At 38.7% G+C, this 27959-nt stretch overlaps 1 protein-coding gene and 1 long non-coding RNA gene across 10 annotated transcripts in view; one reads left to right on the forward strand and one right to left on the reverse strand.

Annotated features, from left to right (window-relative positions):
• The window catches only part of LOC127513925 (uncharacterized), a 757994-nt gene extending 752009 nt beyond the window's left edge, over nucleotides 1-5985 (forward strand). The window contains exon 3 of the long non-coding RNA XR_007930527.1: nucleotides 5056-5985. This is a non-coding gene — a long non-coding RNA (uncharacterized LOC127513925). The remainder of the gene's footprint in view (nucleotides 1-5055) is intronic.
• The window catches only part of tns1a (tensin 1a), a 77614-nt gene continuing 51411 nt past the window's right edge, over nucleotides 1757-27959 (reverse strand). For 6 of the 9 annotated variants that reach the window (XM_051896056.1, XM_051896053.1, XM_051896052.1 and 3 more), the window contains 18 exons: nucleotides 16445-17968; nucleotides 14704-14781; nucleotides 13867-14054; nucleotides 13625-13700; nucleotides 12071-12154; nucleotides 11725-11751; nucleotides 9853-10000; nucleotides 8753-9387; nucleotides 8557-8646; nucleotides 6765-6893; nucleotides 6588-6683; nucleotides 6370-6447; nucleotides 6126-6197; nucleotides 5999-6028; nucleotides 4135-4303; nucleotides 3989-4057; nucleotides 3844-3873; nucleotides 1757-3756 (listed from right to left, as the gene is read on the reverse strand). In XM_051896056.1, the coding sequence (XP_051752016.1) occupies nucleotides 3615-3756; nucleotides 3844-3873; nucleotides 3989-4057; nucleotides 4135-4303; nucleotides 5999-6028; nucleotides 6126-6197; nucleotides 6370-6447; nucleotides 6588-6683; nucleotides 6765-6893; nucleotides 8557-8646; nucleotides 8753-9387; nucleotides 9853-10000; nucleotides 11725-11751; nucleotides 12071-12154; nucleotides 13625-13700; nucleotides 13867-14054; nucleotides 14704-14781; nucleotides 16445-17968 (3665 nt within the window). In that variant the 3' untranslated portion in view covers nucleotides 1757-3614. The remainder of the gene's footprint in view (nucleotides 3757-3843; nucleotides 3874-3988; nucleotides 4058-4134; nucleotides 4304-5998; nucleotides 6029-6125; nucleotides 6198-6369; nucleotides 6448-6587; nucleotides 6684-6764; nucleotides 6894-8556; nucleotides 8647-8752; nucleotides 9388-9852; nucleotides 10001-11724; nucleotides 11752-12070; nucleotides 12155-13624; nucleotides 13701-13866; nucleotides 14055-14703; nucleotides 14782-16444; nucleotides 17969-27959) is intronic. The other 3 variants (XM_051896055.1, XM_051896057.1, XM_051896058.1) reach the window with 3 other exon arrangements.

The following is a 27959-nucleotide window of genomic DNA, read 5'->3' on the forward strand; positions in this document are numbered from 1 at the left end:
AAATGCCAGAAATAATGCTGGTCTCTTCTGTGTTTGTTGAAAATACATCTAATTATGGTAATAAAAACATTAAAGTAAATCTATATAATAACATGTTACTGTATTGTTTATATATATACACTTCCTTTCGAGGAAGAAAAAGGGCAGGTGCTCAAGCCCCCTTTGATGTCTATGTGTGCACATGCCTGACACACAATTAAATAATAATATAAAAATAATAAATAAATGTGTAAACTGTAGTACACAAGTTAAACCAGAATGACAAGAGTGCTGACACAGGAGTTCATGTAAAACAGGGGCTGCATTTACACTGTCAGTCAATTCAGATTTTTTCCACAGGTATCTGGGACAGATTAATATCGATTTGTGTGAGTAAAGAGCAAAAAACACTTACAAGTTCAGATTTTTTTGCATCCAATTTGAGAAATCTGTTCATCTGACCCACATCTATTCAATTGTGCTGTTTAACGCCACATTGATCTTTACGAAAGTACAATTTTTATCCTTTGCTGAATCAAATGCAGTGTTTGTTGCTAAAGATATTTTTAGGAGCATAGATGTGCAATGGTATTTGTTTGCGTTCCTATCAAACACTTGTGATAAGTGTAATAACTAGTGAATATTCACTCAATATTGTAAACAGTCAGATGAGACTTAAGTGAACGTAAATAAGATAAACATCACAAGTTTTGTGCACACAGTAAATATAATCTATGACCGAGAGACCATGACTTTACATGAAAATTTTCTTTCAAAGCCCTGCCATTAAATCAGAAACATCAGGATCCGATTTGTCAATTAGAAACATTGCTTGACTGCAGGAGATTGTAATACTCGGTCCCTAAAGGATTAGTTCACTTTAAAATGAAAATTAGCCCAAACTTTACTCACCCTCAATCCATCCTAGGTGTATATGACTTTCTTCTTTCTGATGAACACAATCGGAGAAATATTAATAAATATCTTGACACATCCAAGCTTTATAATGGCAGTGAGCGATACCAACGAGTATGAGCTGAAGAAAGTGTGTCCATCCACATCCATCCATCATAAACCTACTCCACACGGCTCCGGGCGGTTAATAAAGGCCTTCTGAAGCAAAGCGATGCATTTGTGTAAGAAAAATATCCATATTTAACAAGTTATGAAGTAAAAAACCAGTCCGCCTTCCATATTCAACTTAGGAAGAAAGTGTAACTGGCGTCGCATCAGTTAAGCTTTATCTGTAAGTTGAATAGGGAAGGCGTAGGACATAGCGTGTGTTTTGAACTGCGAGAGTAATTACACTTTCTTCGTAAATTGAATACGGAAGGCGGTCTGGTGGAAGCTAGATATTTTACTTCATAACTTGTTAAATATGGATATTTTTTTACACAAACATATCACTTCGATTCAGAAGGCCTTTAATAACCCTCCTGGAGCCGTGTGGAGTACGTTTATGATGGATGGAGACACTTTCTTCAGCTCATACTCGTTGGTATCGCTCACTGCCATTATAAAGCTCGGATGCGTCAGGATATTTATTAAAATAACTTTTATTGTTTTCATCAGAAAGAAGAAAGTCATATACACCTAGGATGGCTTAAGGGTGAGTAAAGCTTGGGCTAATTTTCATTTGAAAGTGAACTAATCCTTTAATGTGAAAACAGCCATCTGACACAAACTGATTTCATCACAAGACGCTGGACGTCTCTATCAGAATGATCACCATTCACCAACCACAAAACATCCTGAAAATAGATAAAACTAAAATTGGTTGACTTTATGATTTTTGTTTTTATTTTCAATTGCACATGGTCTGTCAAACTGCTCCTTTTTGACCATTTGAAAATAGACAAAATATCTGTAAATCCCACAGTTCCTCTCACTTCATCCACGATCACTCTCCTTAAAACAGTGGAACAGCAACAGAACTCACTTTGAAAAACAATAAAACCTTACAATAATTGTTAAACATTGCAAACAACTTTGACTTTCTACCAATGGCTTAACTCAGAGTTTACTTGTACCTCCACTGCCTCTTGTTATAGAGAAACCAATAACAAAACACCCTCCATCCTGTCAATTCATTTAGATAATTTATTATATTCAATCTCTTTTGCCCCATCTATGATTATAAAGCACTTAATGATGGTGAACAGAGAAGGAACGACCTAGTCATTGACAGGATGGAAGGTGCATTACATTAAAACTTTATATTCTTATGGCAAACATATTGTTACATCGCCTCTTTCACAACCGACCTCCCTTTGACCAGTAACATAATCCATATCAACTGCAGGAGCTGTTTGATTCACACACATAATGGCAGCACTCATGGCAAATTTATACATGTATTGGTGTTTTTTAATCTAAAATATTTTCTTCCACATTCATGCCGTTTCATTCTAAAACACCTAACAATGACACAGTGAACACATTCAAAAAGACAAAACTGTAACATACATTTTACATCAAGAGCTTCTCAAAACCTGATTTCGATATTTTAGCTAAAATAATTCATTTTTAACGTTTAAGTCAAGTTTTTTTCTTTTCTGTAGACTATACACTATTTTTTAAATATTAGTTATGAGTAATACTGCAACAAAAATAAATATTCAGTTAATGTCATGGTTTGTCATAATACATTTTAAAGACAAGTACAAAATGGACCTACCCATGCACTCAAATAGTATGCAACAAAATGTTGTCGTATACAGTATTTGTCACTGACTGGGGCAAAGCTGTGAATGGGATGTTGAGCACAGTTCAGAAAAAGCTAAACATCTACTACCACAGCCAGGACATTGTGGGTAGAGCCAGTGTGATCTTTACTATCCATATGGATATCTCGGCAGAACGTTTCCAGTGACTGAAGTGGATTTTCTAGTTCCATGTCCACAGGCAAGTGTAGCAAGTCTTTATGTGGTGATCAGTTTGGCAAGCCTGGGGTCAAGGTGTTTTCTTTTATTATTATTATTTTTTTGTGTGTGTGCCATTTTTTGGACCACTTTTTTCATTTATTTCAACAGATTTGGTCTGTTATTTGAAGTTGAAGTGAACAGCTAAATTCTGCAAAATGCTTTAAAGTCCTCTGAATTCAGAGAAAATGACTTACTCTTGTGAATCTTGCAAGCAAACATGCAAAATCTTCATACTTTTCACAGGAGGACACAGAAAGAGTTTTTGACTTGTCTGATGTTATTTTTTTTTCTCTTATTTTTTTCTACCTTTGGTTCTTCAATCACAATAATGACATTTTTATCTAAATATTATTTGTGATTTTTTATTATTATTATTATTTTTTTTTTTTTATTGTAAAGTCTTGCCTCCTCATATGGAAGGCCAGAGGGACTACGTTTATCCCTGCCATTTACACTTACTACCTTAACCCTGGCACATTCGTAATCTGCTTTTCAGCAAGATCTTCACTCAAAAAACAGCATCGTTTTCAAATCTTCACAAAGAAGAAAGAGTAAGAGCCCAACCCCCAGAGTTATTCAATGAAAAGAAAGCAATACTGTATGTAAAAAGAATAATCCACTCTGGAAAAATAAGATAAGAATAACCAAATCCTCTTTGGCGAGAAAATTCAGACTCGTATGGAGAACTCAAGATGGTTGCTGGACGGCCACTCAAGGTTTCTGGGTGTTCAGCATGACTTTGGTGACAAAACGGATAATGTCTGAAGCAGGCTGGTCTGGATCCAGCTCGGCGAACAGGTGACTCACATTATCGGTTGTGCTGCCTTGTTTTCGAGCCACAAACCCAAACAGTCTGCATTATAAACCAGAGTAAAGATTTGTTAGAGCAATTGTTTATTCTGTCTTTAACACAGACAATGATTCAATGTGGCATACTCACTTTGCTACTCCACCCTCTGCTTTGTTCCACCTGTAAGAACAACGAGACAACTTATTGAATTTAATGTCAAACATATTTCTGAAATGATGAAATGTACATGAAGCATGCAGAAAAATCAACTAAAATATCTAACCAAAATACTCACTTTCTGTCTTGTGGGTCCAAATTGCAGTATGTTATCATGTTGATCGGGTAATGACGTCTGAAAAAAATCCTTCAAGGAAAAAGAAGTTTGGTTATTCCCAGGTCACACACGCTTGATTCAAAATGAACCCTATTAAATCCACTCACTTCCTCTGATTGTCGGTGAGTGTGATGCCCTGTGCGGACACTTTGAAATGGACAATGGTTGCCGTAGGAGCGGATTTGGCAGCAAGTGTTTCGGTGATGGCTTTGGCCACAGCCTGAGGACCGGTCAGAGATTCCATATCCACAGAGTTTATGTACAAAACATTACATGCTGGGGGAAAAAAGATAAAATAAGTGCGAAATAGAGCCTGCATCCCAAAACATTGTTTCAAATAATAACAAAACAGTATCATGCAAAAAAAAAAAAAAAAAAAAAAAAAAAAAAAAAAAAAAAAAAATATATATATATATATATATATATATATATAGGGTTAGTTAAAAAAAAAAAACATGTCATAGCTATGATCTGATGTGTACTGTATATATACACCGATCAGGCATAACATTATGACCACCTTCCTAATATTGTGTTGGTCCCCCTTTTGCCGCCAAAACAGCACTGACCCGTCGAGGCATGGACTCCACTAGACCCCTGAAGGTGTGCTGTGGTATCTGGAACCAAGATGTTATCAGCAGATCCTTTAAGTCCTGTAAGTTGTGAGGTGGAACCTCCATGGATCGGACTTGTTTGTTCAGCACATCCCACAGATGCTCGATTGGATTGAGATCTGGGGAATTTGGAGGCTGAGTCAACACCTCAAACTCGTTGTGCTCCTCAAACCATTCCTGAACCATTTTTGCGCATTATCCTGCTGAAAGAGGCCACAGACACCAGGGAATCCATTTCCATGAAAGGGTGTACATGGTCTGCAACAATGCTTAGGTAGGTGGTACGTGTCAAAGTAACATCCACATGGATGGCAGGACCCAAGGTTTCCCAGCAGAACATTGCCCAAAGCATCACACTGCCTCCGCCGGCTTGCCTTCTTCCCATAGTGCATCCTGGTGCCGTGTGTTCCCCAGGTAAGCAACGCACACGCACCCGGCCATCCACGTGATGTAAAAGAAAACGTGATTCATCAGACCAGGCCACCTTCTTCCATTGCTCCGTGGTCCAGTTCTGATGCTCACGTGTCCACTGTTGGCTCTTTCAGCGGTGGACAGGGGTCAGTATGGGCCGCCTGACTGGTCTGCAGCTATGCAGCTCCATACACAACAAACTGCAATGCACTGTGTATTCTGACACCTTTCTATCAGAACCAGCATTAACTTCTTGAGCAATTTGAGCTACAGTAGCTCGTCTGTTGGATCGGATCACACGGGCCAGCTTTCGCTCCCCACGTGCATCAATGCGCCTCGGCCGCCCATGACCCTGTCGCCGGTTCACCACTGTTCCTTCCTTGGAGCACTTTTGATAGATACTGACCACTGCAGACCGGGAACACCCCACAAGAGCTGCAGTTTTGGAGATGCTCTGACCCAGTTGTCTAGCCATCACAATTTTGGCCCTTGTTAAACTCGCTCAAATCCTTTACGCTTGCCCATTTTTCCTGCTTCTAACACATCAACTTTGAGGACAAAATGTTCACTTGCTGCCTAATATATCCACCCACTAACAGGTGCCGTGATGAAGAGATCATCAGTGTTATTCACTTCACCTGTCAGTGCTCATAATGTTATGCCTGATTATGCCAATAACCACATTTCAGTCTCGTCTTTTTTCGCCAATTATCAAATTTCTGATAGCACGTGAAGGCAGCATAAGTCATAGACAAAAAGGTCGTCAACGTCATAGATTTCGTTAACGAAATTAACACTGGTTAGCTGCTATCACCTTATTTCAAGACTGGTTTCAGGTGCACATGGTGAAAGTACTGTAGATGATTTTCATAGCCAGTAGTTAATATAAAATTAGCATGCAAACAGGGACACAAATGCCAGCTAGGAGATGATGTGCTGTATTTACCATACAAATCTTCAGTAGGTTTAGGAGGTCCTGAAGTGGTAGGAAAGTGACAAGAAATGAGAAGACAAATAAGATATACAGAGAGCAATAAAGGGAGTGAAACACAAACAGAAAGAGAGAGACTCACCTGCTCCCTGCTTTAATAAATCCATGGATGAACTCGTTGGTGTGGCTAACTCCAAAGCCTCTTCATTTGGATCTGTTCACAAAAAAAGTAAAACATGAAGACTCAAAAACCAAAGACTGATTTGATGAAATACAAATCGACACAGAGTCAGGGCAGTCAGTGTTTAGGGAATACAAACAAAAACACCATCCACTGAGAAGAGGTCAGTTAGGCTGCAGGATTGGGGTGACAATGGCATTCTCACCTCTTGTAGGGATCATAAGCTTGCATGGAAGAGCCAGAGGTGTGATGGCATGTTGATATACGAGAGCAGACAGACACCCTGCAAACAAACACATAGACACACAAAAGAGTTACAGTACACAAACAAGACTATAGACATACTATTCAAAGGGTACCAGTTTAAGTCAGTACAATAGACAGCAGAGAGAAATACAAACGTCTGTTGGAATTCGTTATTACCGAAGTATGGTTCGTTTGGGCAACCCTTAAGTCTCACGCCCTTGGCACTGGTTTCAATCAGGAAGTGTCGTACCAACTCATTTGTGATGTCTCCAACTTCAAAGTAAGAACAAAAGATAAATGAGGAGGAAGGTCTGTTCAGTGATGACTGGCATGATGCACGAAGAGTTATTTTACCTTTCTTGTTCTGCTGCACCATTGGAGGGGGAGAGGCTACTTTCATGGCCAATCCATATGCTCCTCTGAACGAGTTACTGTCTCGAATTACAAATGCTCCAGGTTCACGATCTTTGAGAATACAAATGGCTGAAACATACAAATGAGTAAATGTGTCACTAGTTATCTAAACTTCCCCACAAAGGCAAAACACAGTAACTACACATCTTCTGTAATGACAGTGGTGTTTTGACAGGGATGGGCAACTCTGGCCCTCGAGATCCACTTTCCTGCAGAGTTTACCTCCAACCCTGATCAAACTCACAAGCCAATGAGTGCTTCTTTTTTTGTGCATCCTCGTTTCCTTTTCTCACGTCTCAGCTCCACCCCCTTAGGATGTGAGGGAAGGATACACCTGTGTGTCCTCGCTTGTGACCCCTCAGGAAGCCTCCTCATTCCTCGCCTCCTCACGGTGCAATAAAAGAGTTGAGATGTCCTTCAAGATGGCTAACTTTGACACTTTGGCATAAGCTGGCATCAATTTGAGTATTGAGAAGCACCCTGTAACTTTCTAGTTATCCTGAAGACCTTGATTAGCTTGTTCAGTTGGGTTTGATTAGGGTTGGGGCCAATACTGCCTTCACATGCTATTGGGAATTTCCTACTTCCCACTTCTGAAGTCATAATTATGAGTTTGTTGTGCTTTGTTGTTGGAAAGAATTAGGAATCATGGAAGACGCCAGGTTCATGCTTACCTGTTTCTTGGGGAAATGTTATTTTAACACCATAACCCACATGTTAGACCAACAGAATGAAAAAGAAAAATGCAAACGGTATCTAATAGGGCTGGGACAATAAATCGACGCATGACTCGATTCTCAGATTTTCCGAATGCATCGCGATTCTCTCTGGAATCAATTCTGAGCTTAGTTTTTAACAGCAGATGGCGCTCTAGGCTAGTTTTTAACCGCACGCTCAAATGCTCATGAAGAAGAGCGCTCGTGTGTTCGACTGAATCTGAGAATGTACTTGCACCTCAGAATGCTTTTATGACGTGAGATTAATGTAAACAGCCCACTGCAAACACCCTTTTAATTCACGTCAACCTTTTTGAACTTTCTGAATGATTGTTTTATAGAAGGTACAACTGGTGTGTGTAAGAAATTGGAAGCAAGCAGAGTACGGCTGTTTCTAAAGCACGCAGTGCCATCTGCTGGTAAAAACTAAGCTCAGAATCGATTCCAGAGAGAATTGCGATGTATTCAGAAAATCTCAGAATCGATACAGAATCATTTCTCGATTCCCGATGCATCGATTTATTGTCCCGGCCCTAATATCTAATACATGTAAATAAATGTTGACAAGTGGAATGCTGCACTGTGAGATTTTTTTTGTAAATATCAATTGAAATGAAAAAAAAAAAAAAATCTCCCAAAACAATTATCAATATGCGTAAATCAAACACTAGCAGTATTTAAATATTTTACTTAATTAAATGTGCCTGATGGATATAACGGCCATGCAAAGCACACAATAAAGATATACCAGTCACAGCAGCAATCAGCAAACTCATGTATCAAAATTAGTTTCCCAGTAGTAAATATGACTTGAGAGGGCGTTCATGTCCAATTTCCGACTAGGAAACTCGTATTTATGATGACTCCAACAGCACATGAAGGCAGCATAAGCTCTGCAGGAAAGTTGATCTCGAGAGCCAGAGTTGACCACCCCTCTCCTGTGACAGATGTGTTTGGCTCGACTCCACATGAATTCAGATAAAACAGTTTGTGAAAACTGATATTAAATCTCTCACCTTGTTCCCTGGAGATTTCTGGTTTGTACCAATATTTGGATGTATCTTGAACAAATTTGATATTCAATCTAATATCTGGAGGTCCATCGGCTGAAAAGAAGAAATGGTTTGCTGAATAATTGATCAAATAAGTACACACATCTGTTTCATTTAGTGATTTCATTCACATGCTTCCTAGCTGGATTTCTTATCTTACCATATATTGAGGTGATTGCAGGTGGCAGCTGTGTAGGAGTGGGAGTTTTCCTACTTTCTGTGCTGTCTGCTGTAACACTTTCAGTATTTCCTGCAATGGATCCCGCTCTTATGTCCAGGGGCAAGAACAGTGAGGGGGTACAGGATTGCTCAAGGGGAAATGTGGGGGTAGCTGGTCCAGGCTGGACCATAGAAGTGGTGCTTTGCCTGGACTGTGCCCCATATCTCTCATCTGGAGTGGCCTGGCCCCTAGATGGGGCTTTGTGATCTGGGCTAGAAGCAACTGGAGCAGGTGAGGGGTGACGGTCTAGCACAGGGCTTGGTGGGATGAATTTGCCACTGCGACCCACAAGAGGACTGTTGGGAGTGGATGGTTCACTGCTGCCACTGGCTGTTGGTATACGTCGCCCCAAAGCAGGGCTGCTCTGACCACCAAGCCTACGTTGAAGGGCAGGGCTTGGCGGTGTATTGGTGGCCACTGTACGGTGGAGTGTGTTGGGGCTTCCTGGGACATGATGAACACCCATGATGTTAACAGTGGCCTCATCAGGGTTAAGGTAAGTGAAGGTGTCTGGAAAGAGAGGAGCCCGGATGGGCTCAGATGGAAATGATGGAAAGGCAGGCTGACTGCCAAAACTGTTCAAAAACAGAAGATAAAATAGAGAAAGTGTAAGTACGTAAAAGAAAACAGATACATTTCACCCAAACAAATGAGGACACATGTATTTTGGTAGTACAGTAGGTCTTGAAAAGCGACTAGGTAATTAGTGATGCATTTTAGGATCATGTTCAGAGCAAAAAAGACAATTGCTCACGTCTCAGGCACATGTTAATGTTGTGATTAGTAATTAATGGGCAATTCTTTATAATTTGTTATACTTAATAGTTCTTAATGAGGCTAATCGCATTCAGTAGGTATTGAATATCTTATAAGAAACTGTTTCAGTCCTAAATTTGCTATAACTTACTGATTAGGTAATCTTGTTTACTTATTAGTTAATAGTAGTAGCTGAAGTGTTAATGTAATACTGTCCCGCATTACTTCCTGCATAGTTACCTATGATTTAAAAAAAGGCACGGTGGTCATATAACAACACTTACCCATCAGAGCTAGCATTGTTAACTGGCTGAGGTTGGTTGAAAGTGTGGGCAGGAGGAACTGGTCTTTCAAAAGCAGAGGGGTATGGATGCTGCAAAGGAGAAATCAAACTTCCTCCTCGGACTCCTGTTCCTATGAAACCATGCGGATCTACAAGAAAAAAAACAAACACAAACAAACAAGAAATATAACTTGGGAATACAACAACAATATATATCTGTGAATAACATTTACTGCCACTGTCTCAACATTACATGACACAAATTTGGGGATGATGTGATGAAAGCTCTAGGATGAGCTCAAAACAGTAGGTTTTTAATAAAATTCAAAATGGCAGATAGAACGATGAGTGACATTGTATGGGCTAGGTGCACAAGATGGCGCCTGTGAGCTTCGGCGATGCGAGTGTGTGCATGTTTACTTCCGCTCATACTCTTCCGGTCTTAGTGACGTTCGCTTTTATATGAAACTTTTATATGAAACTTGTATAGATTTTTTTTTTTTTATTAAAGAGAAGATGGTGGTCTATCAGAAATGAAAGCAAACATAGTTTAGTAACTTTATTTGGTAGCATTATTATTGCTAAGTGCTAACTGTATTATTTAATATGTAATTTAATTATTACGTGTATGCATATAAAGTTCAGTGTTTGTATTGTTAAGTGTTGTAAACATGTGAATGTTTAAGGGATAATTTATGCAAACAACTCTCTATTCATGGTTATTCCTGTAGCTGTAAGCTTTCGTGTGTCTGTTCTCAGGGAACTACTAAACATGTTTTTCTGATCCAGGTAGGCTACAGGTTTCGCAACAGGAAGTATCTATGCGCTCACACTCGCTAGATCAAAAATCCAACATGGCGGCCATATGCAACTAGCCCACAACGCATGATGTGCTGAATCTAAATGAGCAGGATCATGACTTAAGTCCAAAGAATACCAATGTCAACAGGTGCTGATTATTCGGAGAATGACTTTCTAAACATGCTGGTGCTGTCCTGAAGCATGCTCAGGGCATTGTCTAAATCAAGGGAAGTCGACCCTGCTTATGGAGAGCAACCGTCCTGAAGAGTTTAGCCTCAACTCTAATCAAACACACCTGAACATGGTTCAGACAGGTGTGTTGGAGCAGGCTGGAACTAAACTCTGCAGGACGGTTGATCATCAGAAGCAGGATTAGCCTCTCTTGGTCTGAATGAATCAAAATTCAATGCAACAGCTGCTGTTAATATAGTATATGTTGAGAAATATTACTGACCAATTTAGTATCATTTTAATTATGACAGAGTTATACTGGATTTATTATGACAGAAATATCGGTAACACTTTCCAATAAAGTCTCATTTGTATTAACTAACAAACTTACAAGGAGCAATACATTTGTTACAGTATTTCTTGTTCACAGTGCATTAACTAATGTCAACAAATACATTTGATTTTAATAATGTATTAGTAAATGTTGAAACTAACATAACTAAGATTAATAAATGCTGTAGCTAACTAAAGTAGTTAACTAATGTTAACTAATGAAACCTTATTGTAAAGTGTTACCGAAATATCTGTTGCAATACCTCAAATAAATATTTCTTTTTGTTACACTTTATGCTGCCTTATTATGACGAATGGAAGGTGTTTGGGCATGTTTATTTATCATATGAATTTTATTAGGAAAAAACTTCCAGAGTCACAGAGACTTTCGTCAAAATATTGTTGACACTATAATACTGAAATACCATTTCAAAAGAACTCACATAAACAAGTAGGGTTTACAGGAGTTAACAGGAGTGAATGTGTGCAGGAGGGAGTGTGTTGCATTCTTGAGCATAATGAACATGTCATTGTTAGAGTTTCCACTGTCATCTCAAAATACTCTTACCTTCCATACCATCACTAGAATCAGAATCTGACAGCGGCAGACATAAAAAGAGAAAGAGGAGCAGTGACAGTTTTTGGGTTTTTTTTTTTTTAAGGGGAAGAGAATATTAACAGTGTGAATGTGGTGAGAATGTAAGCAGGGAGACAGTGACAGAAATCAACACTGCAGATAGATGAGAGGTGTGGGGCAGAGGGGCATTAATGAACTCTACTAGCCATGTAATGGTTAATAAACCAAGAAATGCGCTTATTAAATTATTGCAAAATTTAAAAATAATCCATACATTAAAGAAAATCCATTACATTAAAGAAAAGTTTACAGTGGACCATACTGGTTTTATACTCACCTGAGCTGCTTTGTTGTACCAGAGCTTCTGCAGGGTTCTGGACCTTCAGGCCTGTGGCTGAATGAGTGGCCTGACCAGAATGGCCTATTTATACAAAAGTCAGGAAAAAAAAATTTGATTGTCAGGTTTAAGCTCTCTATCAGAAAAATCGTATACATATTTGAGGTAAATAATGTCCATAATTTAAGCAGTAAGGAGGAGTTGAGTGCCAAAATCTGAAGCCAAGACATGAGTCAAACATGGATATTAAATATACAAGTGTTGAAAATGGAAAATATTAGTCACTTTAAGTCCTATAAGAAGCTTCCCTTAATTCATTAAAGGATTAGTTCACTTCAGAATTAAAATTTCCTGATAATTTACTCACCCCCATGTCATCCAAGATGTTTATGTCTTTCTTTCTTCAGTCGAAAAGAAATGAAGGTTTTTGAGGAAAACATTCCAGTATTTTTCTCCATATAGTGGACTTCACTGGGGTTCAACGGGTTGAAGGTCCAAATGTCAGTTTCAGTGCAGCTTCAAAGAGCTCTACACGATCCCAGACGAGGAATAAGAGTCTTATCTAGCGAAACAATCGGTCATTTTCTAAAAAAAAATACAAATGTATATACTTTTTAACCATAAATGCTCATCTTGCACTGCTCTGCGATGCGCCACGCATTACGTAATCACGTTGTAAAGGTCACGCGTGACGTAGGCGGAAGTACTGCAACCTTGAACACGTTGAACCCCAGTGAAGTCACTATATGGAGAAAAATCCTGGGATGTTTTCCTCAAAAACCATAATTTCTTTTCGACTGAAGAAAGAAAGACATAAACATCTTGGATGACATGGGGGTGAGTAAATTATCAGGAAATTTTAATTCTGAAGTGAACTAATTGTTTAACTTTGTATGAACGAGCTAAAATATTACAAAATATACATATACAAGTATTTAACTCATTTTAGAGGTAGTTACAACAACAAAATCAGTACTGATACATAGTATCAAACCTCTCCTTATGCATGGATCGCTTCTTACATCTCTAAACATGCTGATAAATAAATAAATAAATAAATAAACAGGTCAAGGTTAAAAAGCATTTAAGCATTAAGCATTTAGCCTAACCTTGCCACAGAATCATTTTTCACCTGCAGCCTCCCTTGTCACAAGTATTTTTATGTAAAATTCTATGTAAGTTCAGTATTCAATGCAAATTCTTTCTATGAATGTTTTCATCATTGTTTGGCATTTGAAAGCCATTACTTCCATAACTATGTGTTTAGTCCATACAAAACATTTTTCAACAGAGGAATTAATATCATGATGGAATGGAAGTATTCAATGGTTCATCACATTCTGAAAGTGGCATACAATTAATAAAAATATCATGAAAGTAAAAAAGCAATTGTTATACACAAAAGACATCTTCATCTTCACATTTAGCTTTAGTTTTCTCACTTTTTGTTTATTGTTTGATATGAATCGTGATTTCACATGTTAAAACGGGATCTGTGGCAAGGTTCTGGGTGAAACAGGAAAGGTAGGGGTCAGGACAGGAGATATATCTCACCACCACTACTGCGGGTAGGACTAACAGGAACTGATACCATCTCATCAAAGGCCTCCCTGTAACTATGCACAGGCTTCTGAAAGGGAAACATAAAGGATTATAACATATTAAAGCACAGTCTATCACAATAATAATCTATTGTGCTATATACGGTAATACAACTGAGAGAAGTAAAACCACTTTACAATAACTTGTTTAAAACAATACAATGTTAAATTAAATGCTAAAATGAAATGATATACCTCCTTGGGTTGTCCACCTGGGTTCATTGCAATTGTGTTGACAAACTCTGGAGACACAGGCTTCAATGGAGAACACACCCCATGGGCTGCACTGTCATTTTGGCTGCTGAGGTACTGGCTCTCACTGGTGGTTCGTCGGCGTGTAGTTGGCATGGCTTCATCTGGGGTTACTGTACGTGAATGTGATCCTAAAGAACACGGAAGAGTGTTCTAAGTTCTTCAAGCAAATGCAGATCATGTGTAACCAGGGTCTAATTTTAACCTTTTGCCAATGCAGGTGATTTGAGAAAATATACGGGCCATAAATATTCTTTACTTTACAGAAAGCTCATTAGATCCAGATCTTACATATGTGTACCAACACTTGTGATAATAGCAGGTTGCATTCAAAAGTTATAGCCATTTAAGTAAAAGTGGAGCAGCCATGTTGAATTTAAACTTTAACGTGGTTTTGATAATTATTGATATTGAGACAGAAAATACTCCTACTTGATGGACATTAAATCATATATAAATTTGCATTTATCTTGACCCAAGCATTCCAGTGATATAAAACAGAAATAATCTGTGATATACAGTATTGTTCAGAAGTTACACCCCAAAATGTGATATCCTTGATGACTTTGTGCTGGGATCCCAATAATGCTCTGCACTTAAATCTTCACCTGCACACCTTCAGTGCTTGGCCCCTAAATGTTACCATATATTAAAAAAATAAATAAATAAAAAAGACAAAACAAATCAAGGCAGAATGTACAAGTAAGATGAGAGAGATGTAGAAAGAGAATAGAAGGGAGTAGGGGATGGAGAGGTGGAGGATCGTGAGAGGGGACAAACCAGAGAAGGAATAGGAACGATGATGTTCGGACCGGAAGGACATGCTCTTGGAGATGCCGCGGATGCGAGCGTTGTACTCTGGGTGGAGGAATAATGGAGTGGGTTGAATCAGAAGAAGAGGAGAGTGAAGGTGCAGATGGGGTATCAATGGTGTGAGGGGTGGTCCATATGCCAGAGCAGAGATAGACAGATAGGGGAAAAACAAGAAAAAGGAAGAAATCGTGAATCTGAACCCTAATTTCTGGAACTTGTCACATTGCTACACACTTGTGACAATGCTACATTACTAGAATCTGTTTTTGTAATTGTATGTGGCTTTCCATATATGACTAAATAATCAAGTAACTAAAACGATATAGAGGCCTGCTATAATACTAAGAGGCACAAGAGACACAACAGCCTCCTAAAGCCCAAAGTATACTTCACTTTTTATGCGTACGCGAGGGTCAGCGAATTTCGCCATCAGAAGAGTACGCGCGTACTGTATACGCAACGGCAGATTTTTGTAACTGCGCGTACAGGTTGCACATGCGCATTTAATTTTTTTTTTGTGCAGTAATTCATTTATCCACAAGGTGGCAACATGCCCTGGGGGCATGGATTCACAAAGTTGTCAAAGAAAAACTGCAAAAACAGAAATGCGGAACACATGCAAGCTACAGCAAAAATAGAGGCCTACATAGATGACATATTGTGCTAAGAGGTTAGAAAGTACCATCATTTGCACAACTCTAGCATGAAAGAATACAATGATATTTACATGGGTTGTAACTCGTGGTGAGAGATTGCTCCAAACCGTGCATGCATCAAAAACCCGTGGATGCGTACGAATCAAATGAAGTATACTTTCCAAGGCTGGGCTTTAGAATAAGTTTGCTTCAGAAAGCTCATCCCAGCAATTCAATTCATTGCCAGAAGGTGGTGCAACTATGTATTTTCCTGTAAATTCAATAGTCTGTTGTCCAAGCCAGAGAATGCATGGTAGCTGAAGCACAGCATGGTAAGGTCTATTCTGGCTGCTAATGACTTTCATCTTTGCAGCTTGACTTCTACACAGAGGACAGTGTTGATGTGAACGGTGTGAGTGTCTGCCAGAAATACTCTACATTCACAAGAGACGTGATGACACCACTGTAATCTTCTTTCATCATTCTTTAGTGTGTAGGTCAACTTTATAGTTCAATATTAGAACATGTGTTCATTGTATATCCATGCACTGGGATATACTTGAAGGGAACTTTTCCAGTGTTTATATGTTTGGTCTATCTCCTATAGGACTAAATCAGGAGATGGGAGAACTTGATGACAGTTTATGGCTTCATTAGCTTACCAGGACTTGGTGTATTGTTTTCTTTGTCAAATATGATTCAATATTAGATCATGCACTCTATTTCAGTGAGTGAAATAACTTGTCCATATTCTGTAGTTATATGAAACCAGGAGAAGACTAAGATATATTCTCATGATATCAAAATGAGTGCTAAGGCTAGGTAGAATCATATCCTGGTTATCAATCAAGTTGTCACTTACAAACTTTTAAATAAACAATAAACGTGGGCCAGCTTCAGCTACATTTGTCAAGATTTTTTTCTTGGTTTTCTCTAAATTACAGAGGTAAAACCAAGAAAATGTATTACTATACATAACCTGCAGATGATTTACAGATTTTTCCAAATTTCAATCATCTTGTATATGCCTCAAAAGCTGTGTATTCAGACCAAAGTGTTTCCTTCTTCCTCACCTGCCACACGTTGGGCCACAAGACCCTCAAGGTTCGGCATCTCTTCCTCAGACTTTGGCTCAGGCTCTTTTGCAAGGGTAACAGGGGGGAGTGGTGATGACGATGTGCTGTAGCTTCTCTGAGGGCCTGGGAATGTGCCCTGAAGATCTGGAGAGTAAGACGCCTCGCTGGTTCCTGGGTAGACATACTGGGGTTTGATTGGAGATGGCAGGGGTAAAGTTGGGGATGGTGTTGTAACTGAACCTCCTCGAATACTGTAGGGATCTTGCTGATAGATTGGTGAATGGGTCTGAGGGGACTGGTAACTCCTTTGATGATGCTCAGATAGTGGAGTCATGGGGTAAGCAGGTGATGATCTTTGTGAGGACTGGCCAAAACTGGCAGAGGAAGACAGAGGTGGGCCACCAGTGACACTATAAATGGCCTGGTCAGCCTGGTAAGAAGGTCTGGCTAGTGTCTGGGCAAAGGGTGGATGGAAAGCTGAGATATTTTCACCTGGGGGAGCACTCTGTGATTTGGGAACTGGTGTATGTGAAGGCTCCAAGTCAAGCATGAGCATGTTTAGGGCATCTATAGACTGTTCGACATCCTGCTGCGATCCTCCTCCACGAGTTGGGAAGTGTGGCAAGGCACCATTCGAGCCAAAGAAGGGGTCATCCACAAGACCATATTGATGCCAAGCACTGAGCCCTCGTTGCACTGCCTCCCGGCTGCTGGTATTACGTTCAGGAGCTTGTGGCAAGTATCGAGGTCCTCCATCCAGCACCAGGCCACCATATGACTGCGAGCGATACATTCCTTCGTTCTGCCCACTGTAGTCTATCAGCCCATGTGCTGATGATGACCCTCGAAGCTGGTGTACAGGCATCTCCTTTTTAGGCCTTCGCTCTAGGAAGGTATCACGTTGTCCGTCTACTTCTACTACAGTGGATTCAGTGACTGCTTTGCTGTCAGCCGGTGTATCTTGACCCTCAAAGGAGGAGAGTGTGCCAAGACTGCCTGCACTGTTATCTCCAACCTGGCTTTCCGGTAACTCGTCGTCAATAATATCAGTTTCACGCTCAGCACCTGCTTGTCCGTTAACGTGGACCTGGGCAGGCACAAGGTGCCGCACACCACCCCCTGGGCTTGTATTGGCAAAAGAGAGGAAATTCTGATGAGGGAGATGTGGTGGTCCCTCAGAACCACTCAGAAGCTGTTCCAACTCTCGGTTCTCAGAAGGGCTAATTGCAGTCTCAGGGGGAGCTTGGCTCACAGGCCCCGAGGATGACTGTTGAACATCATCTGTGCGGTCTGTCTTAACAGAAGCAGTGGAGTTGCCTGAGTCACTGCTGACAGAAAGGGCGTGGTCTGCAGCTGGTAGTGGATGGTTGGCCACTGGAAGAGGAAGAGCGTGTTCTACTACAGGAGGAGTACGGTTGGTTGAATAAGCACCATTAGCAGACACAATACCCTCAAGAGAGTCTTTCTTCTGAACTTGGCCGTAAAGGCTGCTGTTTACTGGACCTTGAGAATGAGCAACGTCTGAAAGAGAGGTTATAAAAATTAAAAATAGTATCATGAGCATTAAGGCCCGTTCACACCAAGAATGACAACTATAAAGATAACTATAACGATAACTATATTTGCGTCCACATCAACGAATGATAACGGTCTGTTTATTCCAAGCTCACGCGCGGCAGTTTCAAAATGTGTACAACATGTTTTCGCTGTTCTTGTTGCATTTACACAGCTTTAACCAGCAGATGTCCTCAGCATGCTATGTTTCGAGTGAATAGCTAGTGTAATTTTTATTTTACACTGTTTGCTAGCCAGGCATAATGATCTCATCGTTAATACTTCTCACCATTTATTCTGAGGGTATGACCAATTGTTTTCCATATATCCATTTTCTTTAAAGTATACTTGAAAAAGGGGGTTGGACTTGACTCTTTCTGGACTTCGGTGGTTAACTTCTCCACAATATCGTCTGCCACTTTAAATGCGCGAGCCCTTAAATTAGAATGGATCTGATTGGCTGTCAGTGTTTTATCGTTCAACAACTGGAAAAAAAATGTTCTGAAAGTGATCCCAATGATATTGTTTCTCTATATCATTATAGCTGTGGTGTGGACAGTGCTATTCTTTTATATTTAGAATGATTTTTAGAACTATATATTTATCGTTATCTTTATAGTTATCATTCTTGGTGTGAACGGGCCTTTATAGACTCACTTTGTGAGTTTTCTGCATTAGAAACAGTATTCTCTTTAGTAGATCACTCAAAAATGAAACTTCTGCCATCATTTGCTCACCCTTTTGTAATGTCATTGAACCTATACATGTTAGTACAGATGACAGCTTTGACAATGGAGGCCAACAGATCAAATTTCATCCGTTATTAACTGAAAATCTTACCCTCCACCTGAAATCTCAAATGTCATTTGAGCTCAAGTTCAATTTAAAAAGTAGTGTCTTTAATAGGGATGTGCCCAAAGCCTAAATCTGAATTTGGAAAGGCACAGAAAATGATAAACGCATTGAACGGAGCCACTAAAGGGACATGGTTAGGCTTGCTGTGGTAGTCGGTTACATTACAGTACATCAGCTTTCATTTATCCCATGAAGATAGTTAGAAAAGATGACTGACAAGACGATGTCAGAGGATTTAGTGCACAACAGATCATGAATGTCATTGACAAATATCTTGTAAAATGTGTGGTCAGTACCGCTGCTCCCTATACACAGAGTATATGTAATAAAGTAATTAGCGAGCACACATTCAAAAGTGATTTCAATACCCTGCATATTGATAGCAGCTCAATGATGCCCACAAATTATATACAAAATAATTACCCAACTATATAATTGTGAGAGAATGCAAAAGCATTGAAATATATTTTTTTCCTCCCATCTTTTCCACCACATTCCTTTAGGGGCTCCGTAGAATGTGCCATTTCCTTTCCAAACATTGCATTCGGTTTCAGGCACATCCCTAGTCTTTCACATTCAGTACAAGGTTTGACATTGATGTCAAATACCTTTGGTTTGATGTATCATGTGTCAGTCACAGCAAAGGGGAAGATTTTCAGTGAACAACAATTAAAATTTTATTCTGTACCTTGCACAACCTATCACATGGTTTTAGAAGACTTCAGAACACCTTCTGTTTGGAGCCTCTTCAGCTATCTGCATATATCATATAATCAGCAACAGATGACAAATCCCCACATCAGCCATGAACCTTTGTGGATGGCTGCCTATATGGTAAAGCATTCAAAAGCAGGCCAGTTTTAGCATCATCACACCTTTAATGTTCAAAAATGAGAGAAGAAAATGTTATTGGCCATCACAGATATGTGCCAGTACTGTTTCTTTCAGTGGTTAAAGGCTTTGTGAGGTCAAGTTATTTGAGTTTTTGACACACCATGTCTCTGGGGCAATGACACTAACCCTGCCATCTGATTTTGCTCTATAACAGAATGATGCCAAGCAGGTATAATCGTCATATTTCCCAACTGGCTGATCTAATATTGTCACATGGAATCGATATTGATGCCGTTGAAATTCCAAGGCTGCAAAACCACCTCCCTGTTACAGATATGGTAGAACTATCACTTCTACCACTAAACATTGCTTTATAAATAATCTTCCTGATCAGTTTCATCTCCTCAGCATACCAGATAACTTAGAAGAACTTGATGTTGCAACAGAAACTATTGACTCTCTTTTTTCCAGCACTTTAGACACAGTTGCTCCTTTGCGCTTAAAGAAAATGAAGGAAAATAGTCCAATGCCGTGGTACAACAAGCACACTTGGACCCTTAAGAGAGCAGCCAGAAAAATGGAGCGCAGCTGGAAGAAAACAAAATCAGAGGTTTTTCGCATTTCGTGGAAAGAAAGCATTTTTGCATACAGAAAAGCCTTAAAAACTGCTAGATCTGTTTATTTTTCAAATCTCTTAGAAGAAAACAAACATAACCCTAAGTATATATTTGAAACAGTAGCCAAATTTTAGAGAAATAAAGCTTCAACAGGCTTAATGAGGTCTAATGGGCTTGAGCCATAGTTTGAATCAAGGCAAATGAGACAGCAACTATAATATTGATAAGATTCCACAATTGCCCAATCACCTCTGTGTTCTGTATTCTCAGCTCCCACACTGCCACATTGTAACTTAAACCTGATTAGTTGTGCGTAACTAATTAATGATTGTTGTTTGGGGTTCAGAAAATATTGCTTGGCACAAACTTGCTTGGCATAATGATGGCCAAGTTTTACTCAATCTGTCTAGCAACAGCCATGGCATTAGGTTAGGGCCAAGGGAATGATATCATGGGTAAATAATGCCAGAGTGTTGGTCAAGAGTGAGGGCCACTGCAGTTCAACATACCATAATCTTGTTATACTGGCCAAATTTATAAATAGAGAGAGAAAGATGATGACATTCTAATAAATAACAGAAGGACAAAGAGAAAAAAGAAACGTAAGGTCACGGAATGAGAGGCGACAGACACATGACAGACAGACAGCAGGGAGAGGTTGAAAAAAGAATATGAGGTGGGAAGCAGACATGTAGACAGATATATAGAATGTCTGACTGACAGACAGATAGACGGACATACATGGGGGGAGGGGTTTATTATGACAATTTACAGGAATGAAATGGGCCAATGGTAAGGTGACAGGAATGGCAGCGACATGTGAAAGCCTATAAGGCATCTTGATACTGTAAAAAAAAAAGGGTGGGGGGGGGGCGATGGTGATGGACTGTTTATATTCAACATGAAGTTACATAGCGATCCAGCTGCTGCTCAGTAAGCTCATTCACGTTGAGCATAACATCCTATCATCACTCACACACACACTCACGCGCTCACACGCACACACAAACGTAGAACACTATTCAAAATAACATGGCAATGATAATTGAATATAAGAACTACATGAAGAAACTTTTGTTGCTATAAAAATCATATCACAAGACATCGCAGATGATAATATTACTTGTAAGAAGACCTTTTATACAAATACTTACATGTGTAAATATTCTGGCTAAAGTGCTTTAAGGAGAACAAAGAACATCTAAAATATCTCCCACTAAAAAAAAGAAAAGAAACTTTCCACAGAACAAATGATGGAAATACTTCCTTTAGGTTTTAATAAAATATTATTATATTAAAAACATTTTTATATTATTATACTATTCAAATTCTTTGCAATTATTTGCTTGTTGCATTTTTTAAAATTTAAATATCAAGTGGTGCAGAGGTGATTCTACGACAGCTGTTGTGGCTAAGGAATATTTCTTGCCTTAAATGTAAGATATCATGAGTTAGAATCAAAGTCCCTTTAAGACAAGTCATTTCACTCGGCGGCCATCTTTGAAACACCTATTGGTCATGTAAGTGCAGCTCATATCTCTTTGAATGGGGAAACATCAAATTATCCAAAGCTGTTCGCCAAGCTTTCGATTAAATTTCATATTTGAAATCAATAATGAAATCTGACAACAACTATCTCATAAATTTTGTTTCTAAACGCTCGAATCATGACAAAATTAGTTTTATTTTTCAGGCTGGATCAAGATAATGTGCATGCGCAGTCCTAAGTGCACGTTTGTATAGGAAGTGCGCTTCTGACTGTTTCTATAAGAACCGGAGCTTCTAACGGCCGCTGCAGTGATTCGATGACTTTACCAATCGTAATTGGCTCTTATTTAGAAGATGGGACTTATTCCGCCATATTGCAAGTTGCACTTTCTCCCATTAAAAACAATATGAGTGGTGCGTCTTGTGTTATTCTATAGTCTTTGGTAGAATCTTCAAATTATATATTTTTTTAATAAAAAATAAATAAAAATTTTCTTTGAATTTTAATGTTTTTAACATCTGGTAATGGGAGGATTCAAAGTGAAATAGCTTCAAACAGAATGTAAAATGAGATGACAAATGTTTCTTTTGTTCTGATTTTGGAGTGTTCTGCCAGAGGATCATTCGGCTTTCCATTATAAATAATTTTATAGGATTGGGGCACTGAATGGGGCAGTCATAGTTTCAGTTCATTTGTGTTCAGTGCCGCTCTGGCCCACCTCTTGCTCTGCTTATGATAAATAAAGATTTTAAGGGTAGCTGGCTTAATCACAAATGTTTAGGATGGCTGAGATATGGAGGAGCTAAAGCTAAAGGTCCAAAAATGTAGTTTTGCTACAATATACACTCAAGCATGGACAGGATAATGTTACTCCTGATGGTCTGCATGATTAGAGACTGTTCCAAATATCAAATTGTGTCCTTCATTGGAAGCAAAGATGTCTTGTGCAAATGACATTTGCTTACATTTGACAGAGAAATAATGATCTAGTAAATACATTCTTAAGTATTCCGGTAACACTTTACAAAGAACTAATAATATATTCTTAGAGCATTTATTAGCCTTTGTTAATGCAGTTAATAAAATATTCATATTCATGTTAATTCACAGTGCATTAACTAATGTTAACAAATACAACTTTTGATCTTAATAAGGTGTTAGTAAATGTTGAAATTAACATTTAATAAGATTAATAAATACTTTAGAGGTATTGTTCACTGTTAGTAGTTAATGTTAACTAGTGTTAACTTTTCTTTGTTTTAAAAGCTTTACAATTCTAAATTTTTCTGTGTAGCCTATTCAATATGATCTCATTTTTTGGGGGATTTATAAAAATTAACATGGCAATGATAATTTAATAGAAGAACTACATAAAAATACTTGCATTGCTATAAAAATCATATCCCAAAACATCACAGATGATAATATTACTTGTGAAAAGACCTTTTATACAAATACTTAAATGTATAAATATTCTGGTTAAAGCACTTTAAGGAGCACAAAGAATATCTAATATATATAAAAATTACACCAAGTCACTTGAGCGCACACATGCATTGAGAATGAGTATAGAGTACAGATTCAATAAGGATACTTCGACTGTAACACTCACCTACTTTCAAGCCCAATGGAAAATCAAATTCAAATTCAGTTCTGATTCCAAAAACGGTATTAAACGCTGCTCACCAGAGACTTTGCCAGTCTCTGTGTCTTCGTTGTGAGATCATTGTGTCTAGTTCATTAATCAGAGTCGCTCTCTTTTGTGAGTCACTCTGCCTGAGTGTCACAGTCACCTCTCTCTGTCCCACACACTTCCCTCTTAGTCATTCCAAAAATGCCATGAAGCTGTGCAGCAGCCAAATATGGGAGCCTGAGCTGTAAACAAGCCCTGCTGGCTATACTGCCCCTCTGTCTCTGTCATAGGAATACATACGCACACAGACACCACATAGCCTTAGTGGAAATATGTAGAAAGAGATTTGAGAGTCTTATATCGCTTAAACTCTCCAAACCATGAAGTAGAAAGTGTTGCTTAACCTCAGCAGTCTCAAAGACTTATTCTTTCTTTACAAGCCATGTTTGTCTGCTCTTTTCTTATGGCTGCTTTGTGTCACTTTCAGAATTAAAATTTCCTGATAATTTACTTATCCCCATGTCATCCAAGATGTTTATGTCTTTCTTTCTTCAGTCGAAAAGAAATGAAGGTTTTTGAGGAAAACATTCTAGGATTTTTCTCCATATAGTGGACTTCACTGGGGTTGAAGGTCCAAATGTCAGTTTCAGTGCAGCTTCAAAGAGCTCTACACGATCCCAGACGAGGAATAAGGGTCTTATCAAGAGAAACCATCAGTAATTTTCTAAAAAAAAAAAAAAATGTATATACTTTTTATCCACAAATGCTCGTCTTGCACGGCTCTGCGATGCGCCACGCATTACGTAATCACGTTGGAAAGGTCACGTGGAAGTAGGCGGAAATACCGTGGTGCGAAAAACTCATTTTCTCCTCCAACTTCAAAATCGTCCGACATCATTGTTTTACCTTTTTTTGTAAAAGCCGTTTGACTTAGTCTTTGACGTTCGCTTTGTAAACACTGGATCGCCTACGTCACGCATTTTCCTCAAAAACCTTCATTTCTTTTCAACTGAAGAAAGAAAGACATGAACATCTTGGATGACATGAGGGTGAGTAAACTATCAGTAAATTTTAATTCTGAAGTGAACTAATCCTTTAATTCTTCTGTCAGAACACAAGTTCTGTTAAGGGTTTGATAACGTTCCAGTTTATTTTGCTTTTTAATTTACATGCCATGATAATATATACTTTTAGAGAGATAAAGATTTATATATTTGGCTTACTTGACTCAAGCTCTAAGCACACCTTAATCTCCCATAAAAAATAAAAAAGGAATAAAATAGCAGTGGAGTGGAGGGATGCTGGAAAATATGTCACTGGATTGAGGTAAACAGCCTTCTATACTGGTATATGAAAACTGTAGTGTTGTGACTGGCAGGATTAGATCATTTATAACTCCATAAAAAGGACACGAATTTACATTTTTATAGTAGATAATTAAGGTGACTTTTTTTTTCACCTTAAAGGGTTAGTTCACCAAAAATGAAAATAATGTCATTTATTACTCACCCTCATGTCGTTCCACACCCATAAGACCTTCGTTAATCTTCAGAACACAAATTAAGATATTTTTGATGAAATCCGATGGCTCAGTGAGGCCTCCATAGCCAGCAATGACATTTCCTCTCTCAAGATCCATTAATGTATGGCCGATTTCAAAACACTGCTTCAGGAAGATTTGGAGCGTTATGAATCAGCGTATCGAATCATGATTCGGAGCACCAAAGTCACGTGATTTCAGCAGTTTGGAGATTTGACACGCGATCCAAATCATGATTCGACACGAAAGATTCATAACACTCCGAAGCTTCATGAAGCAGTGTTTTGAAATCGGCCATCACTAAATAAGTCGTTATTTTGGTTTTTTTTGGCGCACCAAAAATATTCTCGTGGCTTTATAATATTAATATTGAGCCACTGTACTCACATGAACTGATTTAAATATGTTTTTAGTACATTAATGGATCTTGAGAGAGGAAATGTCATTGCTGGCTATACAGGCCTCACTGAGCCATCGGATTTCAACAAAAATATCTTAATTTACGTTCAGAAGATGAACGAAGGTCTTATGGGTGTGGAACGACATGAGAGTGAGTAATAAATGACATTATTTCATTTTTGGGTGAACTAACCCTTTAAAGTCTGGAGGCTGCTTGAGACTGGTCTTACATGGACTTTGAACAGATTTTTGTTAAATTCTGTTTCATAATAATTTATTTGATGGGGTGATGTGCTGTAGAAGTAATATTCATTAATGGAAAAATGGGTATATATATACAGTTCCTGGGCCCAGAATACCTTTATTAAAACCTTGCTTTGTGCACAAGGGCATTGTGAAGGTGGAATAGAAAAGGGCCCTTAAAAGCACACAAAAGCTGCATAGTTTTAAGAATTGTCCAAATAAAAAAATACTGCAATAACCAAAGCAGTTAATTAGAAGGGGGTGTCCATAAAGTGCATCTAGAGCCCTGTGCAAAACTGCTGACACATGGGCTATTTTTTTGTGAATTTTCACCTACTGCAAACCCAAGCAAGTTATACAAAATGTAGCTTATCTGCACAGTGCAACACTGTATAGTTATTTATTTGCATGCAGCTCCACTGCAGATTCATTTTCATTGGGCTTTGTAATTGTGGATCTCCTTAGGGCTCTGTACCATTTTCCAAAGTCCTGTCAATGTCAAGACTGCACCAATCTTTCCTTTATTGTCCATGTGTCCATTGTGCATTCAACTTTGAGTATGTATGTGTGTGTGTATGTTTTTGTGACATATCAGGACACAAATTTGTATAATGACATGGGTAAGACATAGGTATTACACAGATAGGGTGACTTATGAGGACATTACCCCATGTCCCCATTTTTCAAAAGGCTTATAAATAATACAGAATGAGTTTTTTGAGAAAGTAAAAATGTGCACAGTTTTCTGTGATGGGTAGGGTTAGGGGTAGGGGTAGTGTAGGGGGAGAGAAAATACGGTTTGTACAGTATAAAAACCATTATGCCTATGGAATGTCCCCACAATTTACAAAAACAAATGTGTGTGTGTGTGTGTGTTTTGGGGTACCCACGTCTCCTGGCCTTACCCACCAGCCCTTCCTCCCAGAAGAGGACACTGAAGAGAGGAGTGTCAGTTTTCCACCCCTCCCCAGGGCTGCCGGCAGGGCCACTGACGCCTTCTATTTCTCTAGATGCTATTTAAAACTCTGATTGGCAGGAGGCATGGGAAGGGCTCTTTATGGCAGACCACATGGGTTTAAAAAAAAATTAAGCCAAGTGGAGAAGTGTCCTAATGACCTGAGACACTATTTTTTCATTTTTTGATAGCTGAAAACAAGCAAACAATCAGAGCTGTCCTATCATAAAGCCAAATTACTTTATCAGATCTGTAGTATGCTGAATACCCAGAAGAACAATCAAGTCTTGAGGAGAGTTTTAGCAGCAGTGAGAGGAGAATCCATGTATCTCATTTAGCCCTCACTGTTCACTTGGCTGTGAACAAGAACAACTGACCCCCTCTGACTCCATAGACCAATTTGGAGCAGACGTCACAGTTACGTCATAGTGGTGACAGAAAAACAACAGTAACAAGTGGAGGAAAATAGGTAAAATCCACAGAATAAGAGAAAAATGTTTTGTTGTGCCTTTGGATGTCAGAATCGGAATGCAAAATTGTTATAAAATACTGTTATTGAAGACGCCCTTTAAAGCTAAACGCAGACGTTTATGTTGCAAGTCAAAGACTGGACTGATGAAACCTGTGATGATTAGTCTACTATTAAAGCATGAATTTGATGTAAACAGTAAGCCTACATAATATTCACATATGCAGTTACAGCATGAAATAATATTTAAACCTATAATATTTTAGATAACTTTTAAACATATAACATTTTTATCTCACAATTCTGACTTTTTTCTTGCATTTGCGTGTTTATATCTCCCAGTTATAAACTTTATAACTTGCAATTGTGAGTTTATATCACAATTCTGAGGGGAAAAAAGTCAGAATAGTGGGATATAAACTCGCAATTCCGAGGAAAAATAATGAGTATATCTCACAATTCTGTTTTTCCTTCTAAGAATTGTGAGATATAAACTCAGATTTGTGAGAAATTGCAAGAATTGTGAAATATAAACTTGAAATTAACTATTTTTTATAATTAACTTCCACAGACTGCTACTGCAGAACTGTCATTTTCTGCCACTAGGTAGGCTCCGCCCACAAAAAACATCATCGCTCTTTGCAAACACAAAATAGGTCTTTAAAGGGTTAGTTCACCCAAAAATGAAATTTCTGTCATTAATTACTCACCCTCATGTCGTTCCACACCCGTAAGACCTTCAGAACACAAATTAAGATATTTTTGATGAAATCCCAGAGGTATGTGACTCGTCCATAGACAGCAATATAATCAACACTTTCAAGGTCCGGAAAGGTACTAAAGTCATCGTTAAAACAGTCATGTGACTGCAGTGGTTCATCCTTAATGTCATGAAGAGACGAGAATACTTTTTGTGCGCAAAAA

The sequence above is a fragment of the Ctenopharyngodon idella genome, chromosome 6, assembly GCF_019924925.1.
Source record: "Ctenopharyngodon idella isolate HZGC_01 chromosome 6, HZGC01, whole genome shotgun sequence".
NCBI lineage: Eukaryota > Metazoa > Chordata > Actinopteri > Cypriniformes > Xenocyprididae > Ctenopharyngodon > Ctenopharyngodon idella.